This window comes from Tursiops truncatus, chromosome 12 (assembly GCF_011762595.2).
Source record: "Tursiops truncatus isolate mTurTru1 chromosome 12, mTurTru1.mat.Y, whole genome shotgun sequence".
Taxonomy (NCBI): domain Eukaryota; kingdom Metazoa; phylum Chordata; class Mammalia; order Artiodactyla; family Delphinidae; genus Tursiops; species Tursiops truncatus.
This window is the reverse complement of record NC_047045.1, coordinates 12538129-12559632: the sequence shown is the minus strand read 5'-3', so window position 1 is coordinate 12559632 and position 21504 is coordinate 12538129. Positions and strand designations below refer to the sequence as shown.

At 43.3% G+C, this 21504-nt stretch overlaps 1 protein-coding gene across 2 annotated transcripts in view; it reads left to right on the top strand.

Annotated features, from left to right (window-relative positions):
* The window catches only part of IMPG1 (interphotoreceptor matrix proteoglycan 1), a 94893-nt gene that overhangs the window by 57823 nt on the left and 15566 nt on the right, over positions 1 to 21504 (top strand). For both annotated transcript variants that reach the window (XM_019929190.3, XM_019929189.3), the window contains 2 exons: positions 9229 to 9757; positions 12599 to 12818. In XM_019929190.3, coding sequence (XP_019784749.2) covers positions 9229 to 9757; positions 12599 to 12818 — 749 coding nt within the window. The remainder of the gene's footprint in view (positions 1 to 9228; positions 9758 to 12598; positions 12819 to 21504) is intronic.

The following is a 21504-nucleotide window of genomic DNA, read 5'->3' as shown; positions in this document are numbered from 1 at the left end:
TTTAACCTCTTTACTGGAGTATAATTGCTTTACAATGTTGTGTTAATTTCTGCCCTATAACAAAGTGAATCAGCTATACATATGCATATGTCCCCATATCCCCTCCCTCTTGCACCTCCCTCCCACCCTCCTTATCCCACCCCTCTAGGTGGTCACAAAGCACTGAGCTGATCTCCCTGTGTTATGCAGCTGCTTCCCACTAGCTATCTATTTTACATTTGGTAGTGTATATATGTCCATGCTGCTCTCTCACTTCGTCCCAGCTTACCCTTCCCCCTCCCCATGTCCTCAAGTCCGTTCTTTACATCTGTGTCTTTATTCCTATCCTGCCCCCAGGTTCATCAGAACCATTTTTTTTAGATTCCATATATATGTGTCAGCATGTGGCATTTGTTTTTCTCTTTCTGACTTACTTCACTCTGTATGACAGGCTCTAGGTCCATCCGCCTCACTACAAATAACTCAATTTCATTTCTTTTTATGGCTGAGTAATATTCCATTGTATATATGTGCCACGTCTTCTTTTTCCATTCCTCTGTTGATGGACATTTACGTTGCTTCCATATCCTGGCTACTGTAAATAGTGTTGAAAGGAACATTGTGGTATATGTCTCTTCTTAATTATGGTTTTCTCAGGGTAAATGCCCAGTTGTGGGATTGCTGGGTCATATGGTTGTTCTATTTTTAGTTTTTTAAGGAACTTCCATACTGTTCTCCATAGTGGCTGTATCAATTTACATTCCCACGAACAGTGCAAAAGGGTTCCCTTTTCTCCACACCCTCTCCAGCATTTATTGTTTGTAGATTTTCTGATGATGGCCATTCTGACCGGTGTGAGGTGCTACCTCATTGTAGTTTTGATTTGCATTTCTCAATGATTAGTGATGTTGAGCATCCTTTCATGTGTTTGTTGGCAATCTGTATATCTTCTTGGGAGGAATGCCTATTTAATTCTTCTGCCCATTTTTGCATTTGGTTGTTTATCTGATATTGAGCTGCTTGTATATTTTGGAGATTAATCCTATGTGGTTTCATTTGCAAATATTTTCTCTCATTCTGAAGGTTGTCTTTTCATCTTGCTTATGGTTTTCTTTGCTGTGCAAAAGATTTTAAGTTTCATTAGGTCCCATTTGTTTATTTTTGGTTTTATTTCCATTTCTCTAAGAGGTGGGTCAAAAAGGATCTTGCTGTGATTTATGTTATAGAGTCTTCTGCCTATGTTTTCCTCTCAGAGTTTTATACTATCTGGCCTTATATTTAGGTCTTTAATCCGTTTGGAGTTTATTTTTGTGTATGGCATTAGGAAGTGTTCTAATTTCATTCTTTTACATGTAGCTGTCCAGTTTTCCCAACACCACTTATTGAAGAGGCTGTCTTTTCTCCATTGTATATTCTTGCCTCCTTTGTCATACATTAGGTGACCATAAGTGTGTGGGTTTATCTCTGGGCTTTCTTTCCTGTTCTATTGATCTATAGTTCTGTTTTTGTGCCAGTACCATACTGTCTTGATTACTGTAGCTTTGTAGTATAGTATGAAATCAGGGAGCCTGATTCCTCCAGCTCCGTTTTTCCTTCTCAAGATTGCTTGGGCTATTAGGAGTCTTTTGTGTGTCCATACAAATTGTAAAATATTTTGTTCTACTTCTGTGAAAAATGCCATTGGTAGTTTGATAGGGATTGCAGTGAATTTGTAGATTGCTTTGGGTAGTATAGTCATTTTCACAATGTTGATTCTTCCAATCCAAGAACATGGTATGTCTCTCCATCTGTTTGTATCATCTTTAATTTCTTCCATCAGTGTCTTATAGTTTTCTGCATACAGGTCTTTTTCTCCTTAGGTAGGTTTATTCCTAGGTATTTTATTCTTTTTGTTGCAATGGGAGTGTTTCCTTAATTTCTCTTTCAGATTTTTTGTTGTTCATGTATAGGAATGCAAGAGATTTCTGTGCATTAATTTTGTATCCTGCTACTTTACCAAATTCATTGATTAGCTCTAGTAGTTTTCTGGTGGCATCTTTAGGATTCTCTATGTATAGTATCATGTCATCTGCAAACAGGGACTGCTTTACCTCTTCTTTCCCGATTTGGATTCCTTTTATTTCTTTTTCTTCTCTGATTGCCATGGCTAAAATTTCCAAAACTATGTTGCATAATAGTGGTGAGGGTGGACAACATTGTCTTTATCCTGATCTTAGAGGAAATGGTTTCCGTTTTTCACCCTTGAGAATGATGTTGGCTGTGGGTTTGTCATATATGGCCTTTATTAAGTTGAGGTAGATTCCCTCTATGCCCACTTTCTGGAGAGTGTTTATCATAAATTGGTGTTGAATTTTGTCAAAAGCTTTCTCTGCATCTTTTGAGATGATCATATGGTTTTTCTCCTTCAATTTGTTAATAAGGTTTATCACATTGATTGATTTGTGTATATTGAAGAATCCTTGCATTCCTGGAATAAACCTGCAGCTCACACCCATCTCTGGAGCTCGCTTAGGTGGTGCTCTGCCTTCTGTGGGCACACAGAGCAGGAATCCCCTCTTCTCACACACCATAAAACAATGGTCTCTTGCCTCTCTGACAGGTCCAGACTTTTTCCCAGACTCCCTCCCAGCTAGCTAGCTAGCCAGTGGCACACTAGCTGTCTTCACACAGCCAACCCCAGTCCTCTCCCTGGGGTCTGACCTCTGAGGCCCAAGCCTCAGCTCCCAGCCCCCACTCGCCCCAGCAGGTGAGCAGACAAGCCTCTCAGGCTGGTAAGTGCTGGTCAGCACCGATCCTCTGTGCGGGAATCTCTCTGCTTTGCCCTCCGCACCCCTGTTGCTGTGCTCTCCTCTGTGGCTCCAAAGCTTCCCTCCTGCACAGCCCCCATCCCTGCCAGTGAAAGGTATTCTTAGTGTGTGGAAACTTTTCGTCCTTCACAGCTCCTTCCCAGAGGTGCAGGTCCCATCCCTATTCTTTTGTCTCCATTTTTTCTTTTGCCCTACCCAGGTACGTGGGGAGTTTCTTGCCTTTTGGGAAGTCTGAGGTCTTCTGCCAGCATTCAGTAGGTGTTCTGTACGAGCTGTTCCACATGTAGATCTATTTTTGATGTATTTGTGGGGAGGAAGGTGATCTTCAAGTCTTACTCCTCCACCATCTTGAGGGTCTCCCTCTTCCTTACTTTATGAGATACTCATTCTTAAAAGATCCCTAAAGGCTAAGAATAAGATTACCTAAAATATTAATTTGGAGTCATTTCATTTACACTGTATGTACCAACATTGGGCAGCATTTTTGATGTACTGTCATAAAAGGTAAGACTATCAGAACACCCATAGTCCAGCCATCTTCACTCTCCCATGTCCCAAGTTTTGATAACTAGATGAGTATATTACACTGTCAAGGTTTATAAATTTAAAATTGATTCTGCGGCCACAACTCCCATGGCTTCCTGGACAGATTTCCATATTTAAATGGATTTAAGGCTCAATCTCAAACCTTCTATCATAGCTTCTGTATTCCTGAGTTCTCTGTTTTGATGTATCTTTTAGTTGGCTGGACTGTATCATCAGATAATTGCTTCAGGAAGGGTATCAAAGCTCCTGAGGGTTTGGCTACTAAAAGAAGGGCTACTTCTCTATTCACAGCACTTCTAATATCAAATGTGTAGGGAGTTTTCCTATATCAACCAATTCTCGACTCTCCAGACATCAACTGTGTGTCCTACAACTCAATTATGACACTAAACACCTGGAGTTGATGCAGAGCCCACAGATAAAGAGCTCAGATCCACAAGACTGCCCCCTACTGTAGATACCAAAGTCCCAGGCTGTCACTTGTACTTCTGATCAACCAGCTAAAAACTGGCTTCCCAACTTTTATGGCTGCCATCAGAGGGACTGATTCCCAAATCACCCAGCTCTGGCAGCCAATGGAGCTCAGCATTCACAGTCCCCCAGAACCACAGAAGACAAAAGAGGCAATTTTAAATGGGTACCAAGCACTTCCTGTGGCCTTCCCCTGGGGTTCAGCACAGAGGGAGCCGGCATACACACACAGCTCCCAATTTCTCCCTGGAACGGGTTTGACGGCATACTTTTCCAGCTGTTGCTCAAGGTTCAGAAATTTAAGAGCTCTGTGTCAGGAACTGGAGGCTGAGGCAAATATATATTTCTTATTGTATCCCAGCTACTTACTACCTGTAACTTTCAAATGTGAAGGACAACTTGACTTTTGGAGTTTCTTCTTCTGCCATTTTCACTGATGCCCTTCTCTACTATTCTTAGAACTGCATTTGAATATTCAGTTGTCTCAAAATAAAACGTTTAATACTTCTAAAGCCATATCATTGAAGTATTCTGACAAATACAGCATTTTGCTACCTCACACTTCCCCACTGTGCAGTCCCACTTACCAAAAGTACTCCCTTTTAACTCAGCTATTTCTTCTGGCATTTATTCTTGCCATATTCTTAAATAATATACATCTTTTGACTCATCTGTTTCATACATTATGTACTGACTTCCTATTATTGCAAATAAGGATTTAAGTTTCTTACAACACCCTTCCCTATCAATATGGTAATAACTATTATTGAATCAATATTCAATGTTTCCATTATGTATTTACAGATGAACTATTTGCTCTAAATATGTTTACTTTCTGTTTTCCTGGAATTAATGTTTTCTTTGATTTTTTTATTTGCTTAATGTTCTTTGTACTTATTGCCAATTCTTTTCAAATTTTGCATTGAAATTTCCAGTAGAATTTTCCACATCAGGTAACTTATCACTTCCAATTTTCAAAGACCTTCTCTTTCTCCTGGACTACTACTCTCTAGGCCTTTTGGACAGCTGTCACCTGGGATTTCCATTTTCTGTCATCCTTAAAATTTCCTTGGCCTTTCTCCTGAGTTGGATTCCCTGATCCCTAGATCTCAGGCCCCTCTGAGTTCACTCTCTTGTTTTATGGAGCACATCCATTAGTAGTTTTCTCAGGTTAAAAAAAAAAAATTGGTACAATGGCAGAGGGCTTGGTGATACAAGCATCGCATGTACTTAGTTTCCTTTTACACCTCGAGTACCCATCTCTCTGAGATGGGGATTTCCCTTCACCTTCTTCCTGGAGATTTCCCTAACTTTTCTTCAGTACCCCATGTCTTCCTATTTCTTGGTTTACCCTATCATTTTAGGTAAACACATCCTAAGAAAGGGTGCCCAAGAGGAATTTTTTGAGACTTTATGTGTTTAAAAATATCTTTAGTCACCCTCACTCTCAACTGAGAGTATAGAACTTTATTTTGACCATGCTGCCCTCACAGCCAGCTGTTCCTGGAGCAATACAGGCACCCTTCTTTCTCTGGCTTTCTCATTTGCATTTGCTGCATGGCTAAACTCTCTCACCTCCTTCAGGTCTTGCTCAAATATTGCATTCTCAATGACCACCGTATAAAATTGCAAACCCAGCATTCCCACCTTCTTTCCTGCTTCATGTTACTTCATTAGCTCTTATCACCACCTGGTATAGAATATATTTCCCTTTGCTTATTTTGTTTATTTTCTGTCTTCCTCCACTAGATAGTAACCTTCTTGGGGCCAGAAACCTTTATCTGTTTTGTTCACTGATGTACCCCTGCACCTGGAACAGTGTCTGGCACATAGTAGGCCATCAATATCTATTTGCTGAATGAATGAATAGTAAACACATATGTTCTATTTCTATAATATGCCAAAAAGAAGATGACTTTTTTGTTGTGATAAATAAGAATGGATTTGTTTGATAGAGAATTAAGAACTTGCTGGTCACATCACTTGAAGATCTAGAGGAGACTGTGGAATCTTTGTTTTTAGGTTTTTAAACATAAACCAGGTGACCACCAGATGTTTATGATTAGTGGGTACATGTAGATGTGTGACCCTTTCCAGCAGCATTTAGAACGATCTTTCATCTGCACTTGCCTCACACGTCTCTGTGCCTTCCTCTGGCTACTAGTGGGGCTCCTGGCTGCCCCCACTGAGCCCATCCTCACCTGTTACTGGCTTATCTCACTTTGGGCTTCAGCTGGACCTGAGTTCAACCACTCTGGTTTGGAGCATTTCATCTGTGGCCTTTGTTTGCGGGAAGATCTCCTGCCCAGAAAGTGACCAAAATAGCCTTTTCCTTTACACCCAGCAGCTGGGCTTCTACCAGCGGCCCCCTGGGCACACATACATATAAACATACCTCATGCCCTCATGAGAACTCTACGCATGCTCTAACATGACAGCTAAAAAGTCAAGTTATCTGGAGTCTGTTTTGCATACCTCATGATGAAATAAATGGCCTTGGGTTTTCGTGCTTGCCTTCTCCATTGCAGTGTAAAAACTTAGGGTTAGGATGGCCTTTGTTGCTGGCATGTCTTTTGCATAAGAATCTGATGAATAATTATTTTAAATACATTTATAAGTGGTGGTAATGTCTGGATGAAATTTTGTTTCAAAAGAATTGACTATAGCCTTAGTAGTTTCCATATCAAGCTGAGAGACTGTGAGGGGTCTGTTAAAATCACACTTAAATAGGGCTGCTAGATTCAGCAAAGAAAAATACAAGATAACCAGTTAAATTTGAATTTCAGATAAACAACAAATAACGTTTTAGTATAAGTACGTTCCAGTGGAAATCCTGTATTTTATCTAACAATGTACATTTAAATAGCCAACGGTTCTATCAGTGAAATAACTTGGTTGGGTTTATTGTGAATGTGAATGATTAATGTTAAGATGCCACAGGGACTTCCCTGGTGGTCCAGTGGTAAAGAATCTGCCTTCCAATGCAGGGGACGCAGGTTCGATCCCTGATCGGGGAGCTAAGTGCCCCCCACATGCTGCAGGGCAACTAAGCCCACGCACCATAACTACTGAGCTCGTGAGCCTGAACAAGAGATCTCGTGTGCTGCAACTAAGACCCGACACAGCCAAAAAATAAAAAAAATTTTTAAAAAGATGCCACAAAGGTTAAGAGTTAGAAATTCTTGCTTGCTGGTTGATGACATAATGCAACAGACTGTTTTAATCTGACTAAAATCTCTCTACTGAGAAAGGTATGAGTAATGAGATTCTGGCCTGGAGCAGAAAGAAGACACCTGTCATTGTGCTTCTTCCCTGACCCTGACCATCTGGAAGAGCGCTGAGGAGCTCAGATTCAAATGCATTTCCCCCCAGCACAAAGTCAAATCAAACCACTGATAGTACTTGAAGCCTTCAACTTATTTATCCCAGATCTTTCCAAGGATGTCTTAGTCAGCTTGAGCTGCTATAACAGAACGTCATAGACTGGGTGGCTTAAATGACAGAAATTTCTTCCTCACAGTTCTGGAGGCTGGGAAGTCCAAGGTCAAATTGCTGGATGATTCAATTCCTGGTGAGGGGCTTTTTCTGGTTAGCACACAGATGCCTTCTTTCTGTATCCTCACATGGCAGAGAGAGAGAGAGATCATCTCTCTTATGTCTCTTTTTATTTATAAAGGCACTAATCCCATTCATGAGGGCTCCACCCTCCTGACCTAATTACCTCCCAAAGACCCTACCTCCAAATACTGTCACATTGGAGATGAGGATTTCAACATATAAATTTTGGGAGAATGCAAACATTCAGTCCATGGCAATAGAGATTTGAATAAAACTACGAGTGTATATCTAGAAAGATCTTGGATGTTACAAAACATCATTTCTGATAGTTGAGTGAATTATGGGTAGACACACCCAGGCATCCTCCCCAGGTGGAAGAAAAGGGTGTGCTTCTCTGAAATCTGGTTAAATTCTCCACAGACAGGTTTTATTTTAAGAAACTAATAAAAGTAATATGATTCTACCTTTCAGAGCTGTTTATTACTTGGATTTTCAGTTTGGGTGATTGCACTCTAGTAAATTAGCTGACTGAGAGTCCAAAGATTATATCTGCATCCAGACAGTCCATTCATCATGCTTAGCATTTGGACTTTAACACAGCTTTCCCACATATTTGCCAAAATGCCACCAAAGTATTCACAGAAAGCTCCCTCTTTTGATCTACCTAATGCCTTAAATATTATCTATCAGTGGCTCTAGGTTTAGGTTTATTGGAATATTTTAATAACCCACCAATATCTTTATCTGAAAGCTTCATATAACCACTTTCTTAGTTCATAAATACTTATTGATTTTAATTTTGCACCAAAAAGGGAATGGACTTCAGTAGTTCAATATGTACTTACTCAAGAAAGCAATGCAAAGTGGTGGTATCATCAAGGTATAATCATGTAGGAATGAAAAAAACCTTTAAATATTACCCAATATTTAGTTGTATGGCCAATACAAAGTTCAAATTATATGTGTAACCCACATCTTCACGGTCTCCATATCATTTTGCAAATAGGCAAGTTATTCAGTCAGATTATCCAATTTTGGAAAAGCATAATTTAAATTTTAATTGATGAAACTACCAAAATGTGATAAGCTGAGATCCCCCCAAAAATCCAATTACATAAAATTCAGGTTTGCATGATTGGAAGGTGAATAAAACTCCAGGCCAAAAGAGCACAGCTAATTGTCTGGGAGGTCCAGATGGGGATGTGGGATCCAAGTCTACCCCAAAGCCATCTGTGGTGTGCCACCATCTGCTGACCTAGTCCTTTTTGACCACCTGGTCCCTAGATGTGCTGTGTCTCACTGGGCAGTAAGTAATCCCTGTAATTCTAGGCAATTGGTGCTCTTTTAGTCTCGCATATCCAGAAGTATTGGGCCTGAATAAAATGGTTATAGAGACCCACCCTCTGTCTCCCTAGGTGTGGACACAGGGCTGCCTGCCCTTTCTGTACCAATTTGTCTTTTTTGTTTTTTGGCCGTGCCATGTGGCTTGCGGGATCTTAGTTCCCTGACCAGGGACTGAACCCGTGCCCTCATTGGTGAAAGCACGGGGTCCTAACCACTGGACCACCAGGGAATTACCACCAATTTGCTTTTTAAAATATGATACTAAGTATGGTAATTATTTCACTACGTAAGTTAAAACATGCTGTACATCTTAACTTTATGCAGTGAGGTATGTCAATATCTCAATAAAACTGGAATAAAATCGAAGAAATTTAAAAATAAATTAAAAAAATATGACATTAAGATAGTCAAATGCTATTTTTCCAAAAGTAATTTTAACTTTGGATTTTCTTTTTTGCTTTCTGTTCTTTGCGGGGATGCTTGGACATAATGAATTGGTCTCAGGAGTTTCCTCCATGGACAGTTCTTGGTCTCCACCTGCTGTGGCCTCCACCTCCCTATCAGAAACTCGACCTTTTTTTACTGCATCGAGCATCTTTTCTCAGACTGATCAAAGTGCCACAGACATAATTTCCCTTGATCAGACAGTACTAATCCCACGGCTAACCATCCCCACCGATGATTATTCTGCCATCAGCCAATTGGCTCAGGAAATTTCACGTTCACCTGCATCTTCAGAAGACAGCAGGTTGAGTATCAGCAGTCAAGATACAGTCGGAGACTTAGACGGAACGGATCTCGCCAGCACTCACGCATCCTCTGAGGTACTGGGATTCAGTGGGTATGTTTCCACCCTGGATCATTTCTTGGAGAACATCACTCCTGGCCCAGCTTTGCAGTACATCACCACCAGCGCCATGACCATCGCTGCCAGGGGCCGAGAGCTGGTGGTGTTCTTCAGTCTGCGTGTGGCCAACGTGCCCTTCTCCACTGACCTGTTCAACAAGAGCTCACTGGAGTACCAAGCTCTGGAGCAGCGATTCACACAACTGGTGAGTGGACACCACATACAGCTATCTGTGTGTCTCCTTTCTTTTTTTTTTTTTTTTTTGCTATTATTTTATAATATAATCCCTGGCTGTCTTGAGCAATGCAAGGTGGAAGAGACAAGCCTCTGAGATAGCTGTTGCCGACGGCATTCAGCTAGAGCGTTGAGATGGATTCAGATCCAATGGGCCACTGCCGCCCAGCGTCCTGGGAACAAACTTATTTTTAAGAGCTTTTCATTATAGTTCCTCCCGATTTAGTTTTCCCAGGAATAATACATAACCACTCACGGACTGAACTTGGAATTTATAAACAATATGAGCGGACTTTCCCTAAGTTATAATACCACATGCTGTTTTCCAGCCATCTGAATAAAGGGTTCAAGGCTAGAAAAGTCCAGCACAAGTGAGGCCAAGAGTTCAAGTGTAAGAATTCTTTTTTTTTTTAGTTCCCCTTCAATTCTCATAAAACTAAAAAAAAAAAAACTGACTAAATGGCTTAGCATCCCAAGCCCTAACAAAGAAAGTGAGAAGACAATCATGGTGGCATATAACCCTGATTTATGAAACACCCCCCAAACTCACATGTACTAGAAATACATGCACAGTGAAAACTGCTGAACTGTGAACCTCTACACAGTCACGGCTAATGAAATTCAAGTACACAAGGCATAGCACAAAGATTACAGAATTTCTGAAAATAAGAGGAAAAATATTTGTAAGCTTCATGTAAGTTAAGTCATTAGCAAATTAAAACCACATAAACACCAATGCTTCAGATGAACTTTAAAGTAAGACTTTGTGCTATTCCCCCCTCCCCCAAATGAGGTGAGTAGATATTGGGACAATCTCAAAGAACAGAGTCCCAGGGCACCGAACCCAGGTGTATTAGGTGTATTAGGGTACATGCTGGGCTGCCATAATGAAAAGATCAAGAATACAGTAACTTCAATAGAGTACAAGTGTATTTCTCCTCCACTGGGTGGGTGCGACAGCTCTGCTCTATGACGTCATCCAGGGACTCACAATCCCTTCATCTTATAACTCTGCCAACCCCAAGGGTGTTTCCTCACTCATGCAGCCAAAGCTGGGTCGCTGGTACATCCCTGTTTCCACTGTGAGAAGGGGAAAGAGAGGAAGCCCAGGGCAAGCAATTTCCTAAGCAAGTGATGCCAAAGTTGCCCACATCTCTTACACTCATATTCCATTGGTGGGAACTGGTCACATGACCACAGTTTGCTGCAAGGGAGGCTGGGAAATGTGGTCTCTAGCTGGGCAGCCTCTTTCCCGTGAAGAAGAGGAGAATGATTTGGGAGAAGGGAGCAGCTAGTTGTCTGCACACTAGCTGAGGACAGGGAATTCCCACCAGGGGCCAAAGCAATGTTAAGACATAGAGAATGAGCCTAGTCAAAGTAGGTGGGAGCAAACAGGAGAGAGCGGTTCCACACTTTGTATAAAATTTCATTTTATTTTCACAATGACCTTGTGCGGGGGGGGCGGTTACTGGAAGGGGTACCAACATGTGGGTCTGGGTCAGTGTCAAAATTCTGGTGGGGTGGGGACAGGGGCAAAGGAAAAGCAGGTCTAGGCCAAGCCTGGGAGATTGTAGTTTGCATCTGTGCCCTCTCTGGGTTCGTGGGTGTTGGTTCATGAAGGAGAGGGCTCACTTTCAAGGCCGGAAACAAAGCAGACATCGCTGAGTTTCAGACATTTCTGAAAAGTGATCTCAAGGACGGTCGTGGGGACCTCCCTGGTGGCCCAGTGGTTAAGACTGTGCGCTTCCACTTCAGGAGGCACAGGTTCCCTGGTCGGGGAACTGAGATCCCACATGCCATGCAGCACAGCCAAAAAAAAAAAAAAAAAAAAAAGGATGGCTGTGGCTTACAAGAGACAGGTGTGGGAACGTGAAGCACAATCCTCTGGGGCATCATTTTGAGATTATTAAATTATAACTTGGGAAAGGTCCTTAGGGAACAACTTTTCTTCTCCCTCATAATTCAGGTGAGAGCACTGAGGTACTACAGTAGTTAATGGCTTGATGAGGTCACACCGCTGGCTAGCAACAGTCACAGGACTGACACCTAGTCTTCTGACAGCCAAGTTCTCTGCTCTTTCCACTTCACCACATTTGTGTTGATATGAAGCATCCTGCACAGACAGACGAGCTGATGTTTCAGCTGTTTATTTCAATACGTCATTTCAAATTGGTTGCTTCCAAATGGATGTCCTATTGACCAGGCATAGGTCAGTCTGCTCCTGGGCTCAGTTTGGAACACGTTTTTATTTACTTGGATTTTTTTTTTTAAATAACTGAACCTGGCATCCCTTCTTGGCTGATAGTATTGACCTGGATTTTTTTTTCAATCCTCTGTTCTCACAATTCATCATGAAGAAAATCACTGCCCATCCATCTCAGTACCCAGGAAAGTGGAAATATGGGACATAATCACTGCAAATAGATCATTAAATAGTGGTGTTCTGGTCTCATGTTCAATTCAAACACAAACATAAAAAAAAAACTGAGGGCTTCCCTGGTGGCGCAGTGGTTGAGAGTCCGCCTGCCGATGCAGGGGACACGGGTTCGTGCCCCGGTCCGGGAGGATCCCACATGCCGCGGAGCGGCTGGGCCCGTGAGCCATGGCTGCTGAGTCTGCGCGTCCGGAGCCTGTGCTCCGCAACGGGAGAGGCCACAACAGTGAGAGGCCCGCGTACCGCAAAAAAAAAAATCAGTGTCAAAAAAGGAACTGAAATTTATGCCTCAGATAATGAAATGTGAGTACAAATGGAAGGAGAAGCATCTGAGCACTTAGAACCCCGTTAAGAGTAAACCCTCTTTTATTTTTGCAGCTGGTTCCATATCTACGATCCAATCTCACAGGTTTTAAGCAACTTGAAATACTTAACTTCAGAAATGGGAGCGTGATCGTGAATAGCAAAATGAAGTTTGCTAACTCGGTGCCATATAACCTGACCAAGGCTGTGCGAGGGGTCTTGGAGGATTTTCGTTCTGCGGCCGCACAGCAGCTCGATCTGGAAATAGATAGCTACTCTCTCGATGTGGAACCAGGTAAAAGAATCCAACCCAGAAAAGTGTGGGGGTGTTTTGGTTTTGTTTGCTTAGGCATGCAGTTCAACGTTGAGGCCACAAGAATCAGTTTAAAACTGCACTTGACAGAATAACTTTTCAGAAGCTATGAATCAACGTGGTAGAAAGGTAGGGCCCTAAGACATGCAGGTTAAAGTTTTCCTACATCCAAAGAGCAAGTATACCTCTTGCTTCACAATCTGGGCTCTATAATTTCCCCACAGAACAAAACTTATGCTGTGCTTAAGAGATTTTTTTTTAACATAACCCCCAGACAAGCTAATTTATATCTTGCCAGAAGTCAAAAGCACTTTCTCAGTGAACTGCAACCACCTAAGAAACCTTCCAGTCCTCTTCGTAGCACAATTCGGGATGAAACTGAGACAGTTTCCCGAGGAAAGAAAAATAATCATTAGACCCAAACTCAAACTTGGAAGAAAGCCACTTCACCATCACCCAAGAGGAAAATCCTGTCCCTTCCCATTTGTATACCCTAGATCAGCTTCCACATGTGCAGGTTAAAACAAAGCAGTTAGATGTGAAAAAAACCTTAAAGATACAGGGGCTGAGCCCGAAGCTACAAAATAGCAAACATTTGCTCTGATGATAAAGCATAGTGTACGTACCAATATAACCAGCTATGCCCAAACTGGGAACTGTTTCCACCATTAGCTTCAAAATTCTGTTTTCTAACCAATTGAAGACAATTTTTTAATTCTCTGCATGGCAAGGGGGCAAGGCTCCAAATCTACTGGAAAAGCGACCTTGGAGTCATGTTCAGAACAAACTTCCTAATTGGCTGTGAATTAGTGAGGTGGATAGGTAACATCCTCCCTGGCTTCCTGGGGACTAACAATGAAGGGGTAGGGAAAGGCCTCGGGCAAAATGCAAACAAAAAGGCTCACTTGGGAGATGCTTCCCTTTGATGGAGCAGAGCCTTGAGCAACTTTAAGAAAATTGCCTCCTACCTCAGTAAACAGGATTATTAAAAAGACGGACAGCCTGAAGGCACTGAGCCTGGGAGCGCTTACCTTTGAACACAAGCAGCTAAGCAAGCCCTCCGGACCCCTAAGAAATCAAAGACCTCCTAAATGCTAGTAAGATACCGCCTCTTCCCCTGAAAACTACCAGGGGGTCCCTGCCAGTTAAGATCAGAAGACCAATTCTTTTCAGTCAATTGAAAACAGGAACATATATAGGGAGAACTTAGCATAAGAGGGACAAGGGCCCGACCCCCTCCCCTTTTTCCTCCCCAGGGAGCTGACAGGCTACTTAGAGACCCATCCAACAATAGGAGCCAAGTTGAGGCAGGGGAAAACTGGGCACCTCTTAGATAGAGGGCAGGAAGCTGGTAATGTATTTGCCAGGGATGTGTAAGGGACCCTGGGGACGCTGGAAGGAAGCACAGCAGAAAACCATGACCTTGGAGGGCTACGGTCCTGAACATGAATCCTGTGTTCTAATGATGCCCAAAACTCTGCCTCTGTGCACCAGTGTGGAATCGAATCTCAGAGACAGGGCTTTGGGTGAAGTAGAAAAGAATAGTTTTATTGCTTTGCCAGGCAAAGGGGGACGCAGCAGGCTCGTGCCCCTCAAAACTGTGTGGCCCAACCTGGTGGGGGGGGGGGATTTGGTGAGGAGTTTTATAGCAATGGTTCAAGGGCAGGGTTGCTCATAAGGATGGGGTGTGTACAGGGCCTGCATTCCTTTAATCTGGCCTCAGGTGGTCTCTTGATGAGTTTCTACAGGTTATCAACTGTGATCTTCCCCAGAAGGAAGAATGCTAACATCTTCCATTGGTTGGGGGTTTCAGTTCTGCAGAAGAGCTGAGAGATATTGTTATGTGTATCCCTTGAGGCGGAACCAGGACCCTGCCCCAAGGCTGCACTATTGTTTCTTGACTATTCCTCCCTTATCTCACCATCCCCTCCCTTCCCTGATTAGCATCTGTTTGAACCTGCCCTTTGGAACTCAGGGAAGGTCATGGAGGCTGGAGTGTATTCCCTACAAACAAGAGAGAGGGGCACAGAAAGACTTCCGTGCCCAGGAGCCCTACAGGGTCCTGTTCAGTTTCACTAACAGCAGGACTCCATCTCCACAACTGGAAAATGGAGGTAGTAAGAGCTGTGAGGATTAACTAACACTTAGCATAACATTCAACACACTGTAGTTGACTAATAAAAGTTAGTGGTTGATATTGTAACATCGTCATTAGCAACTTGACTAATAATCTGTGATCTGAGGAGGGTACCAGTGGGAACAATGACAGTACCACGACAAGGTATTTGTGTGGAGGTTCAACTGAAATTATTTCACTAATTTCTCACAACCAGTTTGGCTATGTAGCTTTTCCTCTAAGAAGCCAATAGCAATAGAAATGAGATGGTGCTAACGTGGGTTCCAGTCCCTACTGGAGCCAAATTTACACTGATTAATGGTAGAGCAAGAGGGGGGGGCCAGAGAGCACTGGGCCACCTGGGACATTACCTTACTCTACTTATTTCTTGATACTTGGAGAATTCAGAAAAATCTGAATTTTTAATACGTTGGAACTCATAGAATTATTGAATGACTGGATGGATAGATGGATGAGGTCTGCCAAGAACGGCTGTCGTGAGCCAGCCAGGACATGAGTAATGCCTAAACGAAAGGGTTGGAGGACAGCAGAATTAGAAAGCCAAATATGGATTTTATAAAAGTTAAAAATAAATAGCAAAGAACTTTATGGATTCCTCTATATAAATCAAAACGGATAAATCTAATATCCAAAAGGGCTCCTAGTTATAGTGAGAAGCCACTGTGCCATCTTCCAACGGACAGGGAGCTGGAGAAGGTGGGAGGAGGCAGGGCTTCCTCCCTCGCAGCTGGTTTCGTTATTTCACAAAAGGCAAAGGGAAGATTCACCCATGTAGCCAGCAAGCGGCTGATGGTGGATTGAACCTTACCATCTTCTACACGGGTAACCCAAGAGTCAGCATTCATCCACCACGGTGATAACCAGCGAACATATGAAAGTCCCTGCCCAAAGGAACTTGCCCTGTGGCCAAGGGTGGTCACCTTACAATGATGCTGGGATCAAAGCTATGCCTTTTCCCTTCAAAGACCTTCTAATGAGCACTTCCTGATACGCTACTCTTAGTTGCAAATTTCTGTGAGTTTGGGAATCACCAGGGAGGCATCCCATAAAGAAGAAAGCACTGAGTTTTCCTTTAAATCCCATTTCATTGAAGCCTGAGGCCTGAACAGTACAGGGAAAATATGGGGATAGAGATGAATGTAGAGAATTCTGGTCTCCCTGGCTGATCTCAGGCAGTGAGGAGGCCTGTGGTTGTTGGTGGTATGAGGGCTGGGCTGCTGCTGCCGCCAGGAAGACAGCCAGCGTCGTTAAAGAAACAATGACTCAGTGACATTTGTTAAAGATGCCAAGGGAGACTTTATTCCGGGGGCCCATCTTGATGGATGTAGGGACCACGGCAATGGAGTCTCACAGTGGAGGAGAGAGATTGGACTCAGCTCTGGGCGCAGCACACGCAAGTGGGAATTTATAGCCAAGGAGCAGAATGGGTCAGTGGGTGGAATATTACTAAGAAGGAACATCAGGGGTGAGAGGGGATTCTGGCTAAAATGACCTAAAAGGATTCTTGCAGAAGCCAGGCCAGGTGATCAGACACCACCTGGGAGAGAGCAGAGGATGAGGAACCTGAGGATCAGGTATATGGAGGGTGGGAGATTCTGGCCAAACCTACTTAACAGCTTTCGTGCTAAAAGTGGACAGTGAAGAGACAAACACAGAAGCCCAAGAGTTGAGGCCGAGTTGGAAATTTTAGGGGAGCCTGAGTTAGGGTCTGGTCAAGGAGAAAAGCTTTGTCAGCACCAGAGCCGGAGAGGCAGGACACCAGCCACAAAAGTTTTGGTGGCAGTGGCCCGAGCTACCTTTGGAGGGTGGCGGCTGCCGAAGAGAGGGAAGTAGCCACCCAAGACAGAGAGGTACTTGGGGACCCACCCAGACACAGACTCACAAATGCTCCCACCTTCGTTCTCACACTATTCACAGCCCTTCCCTGTTCACAGCCTGCTACAATCATTGCTTCTGCACAGAGTTCATTAGTTTCTTACTTCTGTGAATCTGCACATCTCATAAAACTTCTTGAAACGTAAAATGCGGATCATTAAAAAAAAAAAAACCACCTGTATACTTAGTGTTTCTAGCCTCAGTTCTCCTGTACAATTTTAGTTTGGGGAAATATGTACAAAATTAGTATTTTGATTATAGAAGAAATGGGTGTCTGGATTTTAAAACAAATTAAGGGAAAATATGCATATGATATTCAGTAGTTTTCTTCTTATTCCTTTAATCTAGAAGATGACAGCTACTTTGCTTCTAGTTTTTCAGCATAACTGGCTGGTCCAGATTTTCTCCTCATGGTGGTGTATTTAAGTGTAAGCTGTCATGGTGATTGACAGGCAAGCTGATTAAAACATCCTCCTAGTACATGCAACCAGTGCACCCAACTGCTCACGCTGCCTCTCAGGTCCCTGGACCCCAAGGACTTCAGCTTCCTAGAGAACAAGAACTCAAATCCCAATACACGCGGCCTCTGGCTCTGTTGCTGGCATGGTCTTTTCTAGTGTCTAAGGCTCGGTGGAGGCTCAGCAGTGCCCATCCCCCAGCATGTAGTAAGAGAGGTCACAGGGTCAGGGCACCGACCATCAAAATCCCAGATAACACCCGAAGGCCATTTTAGCCAATAGAAGAAGCCTCGCTGATTCGGGTTTGTTCATATAAGTATTTGCTTGAACTTACTGGAGAAAACTCTCCTTGAAATAGGATCCGAAAGGGAAATACTGTACATCCGGAATAAATACCTAGCTTGTCTACGGAAGAGAAGCCCAAGAATCTTTCCTTAGAAAATGGGGAATGTGTCCTATCATTTCAACCTTTTCCCAACCAGGATGGCCAAATACAGCAACACTAAGTTACGGGGTGTCTTACCTCTTTGCACTTTTCTTACCACTTTCTTGGAAGAAACAGACTAAAACTAGGGCTACACAACACTGGAGGGTCTCCCGCCTCAGGTGCAATGTCCCCCAGCCCGGGAGCCGCCAGCCTGCGTCCTCCAAACCCCCAAATGTGAAAAGCATGAATGTCATACGAATAGATAGTGAGCATATGCCACAGTCTTATTTGACTCATTAATAAGGAAATTGTTAGATGACAAATCTGGTTTAAAGAGGATGTGGAAACAGGGATCTTATATAAACAGAGAACAAAAGCAAATGATGAAATCTAAATACAAAACAGAAAATACAATCATTGTATCTTATCCACTTTCTCTATGATAGCTTCTAACTTTATAGAGTTGTAAAAAGCCATAATCAATAGTAAATGGTAGGTCAAACCAAGTTACCTCCTTCTAGGAGTCAGCAAAGTGTTTCTTAAAAGGCCAGACAGTGAATATTTTAGGCCTTACGAGACAAAAGGCAAAATTGAGGATATTATGTTGGTGCGTATATAACCACTTGAAAATGTAAAAATCCAGCTGGCCGGCTGTAAAAATGCAGGCAGATAGCTGGGTCGGCCCACAATGATCCCTGTTTACCAGGCAACTTGTCATCCAGTTTTCTCCTTATTTCCAAATATTGGGGGATTTTTCTTAAACCATCAAAGGTTTCCCAGCCTCTTGCTCTCTCCAGCCCTTCTCTTTGCTGTTACAGAAAAGTCAGACAAGTAAATGACAATGCAAAAATGATGTGGGACTCTGTTCATTCATCCCTTCAGGAAGCACTTAGGGACCGTCTGCCTAGAGCCAGGCGCTATTCTAGACCCCGGACCCAAAGGTGGATGGAGCCCATCTCTGCCCCAAGGAGCAAAAGGTCTAACAAGAGAGACAGAAGTATGTACAAAAAAAGTCAGAGACTCTCTAAACACTATAGTCAGGATATGAACAGAAATGTTAGGAAGCACAGAGCAGGGAGCAATTCACTCTCCCCAGGTGAGAGAATGTCACCGCAGCCTTCCTAGACAGACAGCCATAGGGGCTGGGCCTTGTAGAATGGTGGTGGGCCCAGGCAAGGGAGGGTAAGGAGGGGCTATTCCAGAAAGGGCAGGAGGAAAACGCAGACATTTCTGGGAGTGGCGGGGTACTTCTTCCACTGTGAGAGCACCTTTGGGTACTAAGCAAGGAGTAAAGATGCTCAGAATGCAGGGAAGGGAAAGCCAGGCTGAGGCAGTGTTACCCGAAAACTGGGTTCCCCTCTTGATGGGTGTCGAACCAAAAGACACAAGCAGGCCAAAGAGCTGGAGAAGGAGTCATCATTCTGGCAAGAAGCTCTAAAGAGATTTACATCTCAAAGGGGCAGAGGAAGAATTTACAAGTTTTCTAAACTGGCTGCTCTTGATGCCAAAAACTCAGCCTCTGTGCACCGGTGCCGAGTCAAATCTCCGAGACAGAGTTTTGGGTGAAGAAGAAAAGAATAGCTTTATTGCTTCGCTAGGAAAAGGGGGTCACAGTGGGTTCATGCCCCTCAAAACTGTGTCCCAACCCGCGAGGATTTGGTGAGGAGTTTTATAGCAATAGTTCAAGGGCAGCTTGCTGATAAGATTACGGTGTGTTCAGGGCCTGCATTCCTTTAATCTGGTCTCATGTAGTCGCAGCCTCTCACTGTTGTGGCCTCTGGACGCACAGGCTCAGCGGCCATGGCTCACAGGTCCAGCCGCTCGGCGGCATGTGGGATCTTCCCGGACCGGTGCACGAACCCGCGTCCCCTGCATTGGCAGGCAGATGCTCAACCACTGCGTCACCAGGGAAGCCATCATGTAGTCTCTTGATAAGCTTCTCTTGTTCCTTTAATCTGGCCTCAGGTGGCCTTCTCTGGAATGAAGAATGCTAACATCTTCCATTTGCTGGGGGGTTTAGTTCTGTGAAGATCTCAAAGATATTGTCATGTGTATCCCTTGAGGGGGAACCAGGACCCCGCCCCAAGGCTGTGCTATTGTTTCTTGACAACTCCTCCCCTGTCTCTGCATTCCCTCCCTTCCCTGAAACTGTTCGACTCTGCCCTTTGGAACTCAGGGAAGGTCATGGAGGCTAGAGTCTTACCTACAAGAAATGGGGGACATAGAAATATTTCCATGCCCAGGAGCCACAAGGGTCCCACTCAGTTTCACTCTAAGGAAAGGGAGGTTGAAGAAAGAAGCCAGTGTAAAGTTTAGTTGAGCTGAGGGGACTGTTAAAGCCCTCTTGGTCAGAGGATGTAGCATTTCTTTTCTTTGCCCCAGTTTTATTATATTTATAGGCAATGCCCGGACAGACCAATTATTTAGTTCCATTTGCAAAATTTGAAACAAAACCCAATCAAGTGCTTTTCTTTTCTTTTGGCCTAATGTCAGGGTGGAAGAGTGGTTTATGGTAGCAATGCCGGGAGCGGGGGGGTTATTATTCCTTTACTACTTTGGGACTAAAGAGAAGAAAGAAGATAGAATCTGAAAACCCTCATGAGATTTCCAGGTGAATTTCACCCCACATTCAGATCAGCATCGAGCCGTCTGGCTGTGTCCTCTAAAGGAGGGTCAGCACTTTGTCAGGCCAGATGGCATCTGCAGAGGCGCAGACAGGTAGGAGAAGCCACACACGCTGTTGGTACTGTGTGCAGTTTGCCTTTCACCTTTTGAAACTCCCTGAATAAATGCATCTCTGATATAAAAAGTATAAACCAACGTTAGAACTATCTGATTTATCAACCGAAAAACAATAAATCACGGCTTGCTCAGTATTCTACCGGCACCCGCAGCAACTAGAGTTGTCTTTCATTTAAGCTGCTGTGAAAATTCTTCAGAAGCATGTAGAGCTTTTATGCCAGTTAGGTGTGCAGGTTGAAGATTTCTAACATGCAAAACTACATATAACTTATTCTGACTTATTCTCTCCTTGAATTCCTAAAAGTCCTCCTTAAAAACAGGCAGACTCAAGGCTGGTAAATGGTAAACATTGAAATTAACTACAGTCTGGCATCCTAGATGCTTCCAGCCAGAATGTGGAACAACAAACTCATTTTCTCTGCAAAGTGCATCATTTGTAAGATTCGCACTTAGTCACCAGCTCTGAGAAGATGGTAGATGTCACTCATCACAATAATGACGATAAAAATGATAACAGCTACTGTTGATTGACACTATTTTTTAATCTTAATAAGTAACTACACAAAGTTATTATTTTCCCCCTATTACACAGTTGGAGAAACTGTTTCCTAAAACTGTGAGTAACTTACCTTTTACTGGTCACAGAGCCACCAAGGGCTGGAGCTGGAATTCAAAGGCAGCTTTGTGTGTTTCCTTCAACTCTACCTACTGCCTCTTTATAAAAAGGAGTCTTATCAGCCCTCCTACTGGGTATACAGAGGCTGTTTAATCTACTTAGAAAAAGTGACAACACACTTCAGTCTAATTAATCCTAGATGAACTGTTAGGTTCTACATTTCACCAAGTGAAATTTCCTACAATATTTTGTCATATTCTAGAATGCCAAAAAAACCAAAAAATCGTTCTCTCAGAAACAAAAGTCCCAAACTTGCAAATGTCCCCTTTCCATGTACTGGTGATTGGCTCTGCTAGGAGTGCCCCTTCCGAGCTGGGGCAGCCGCACGAATCCTCTCTCCAGGAGACTCTCCC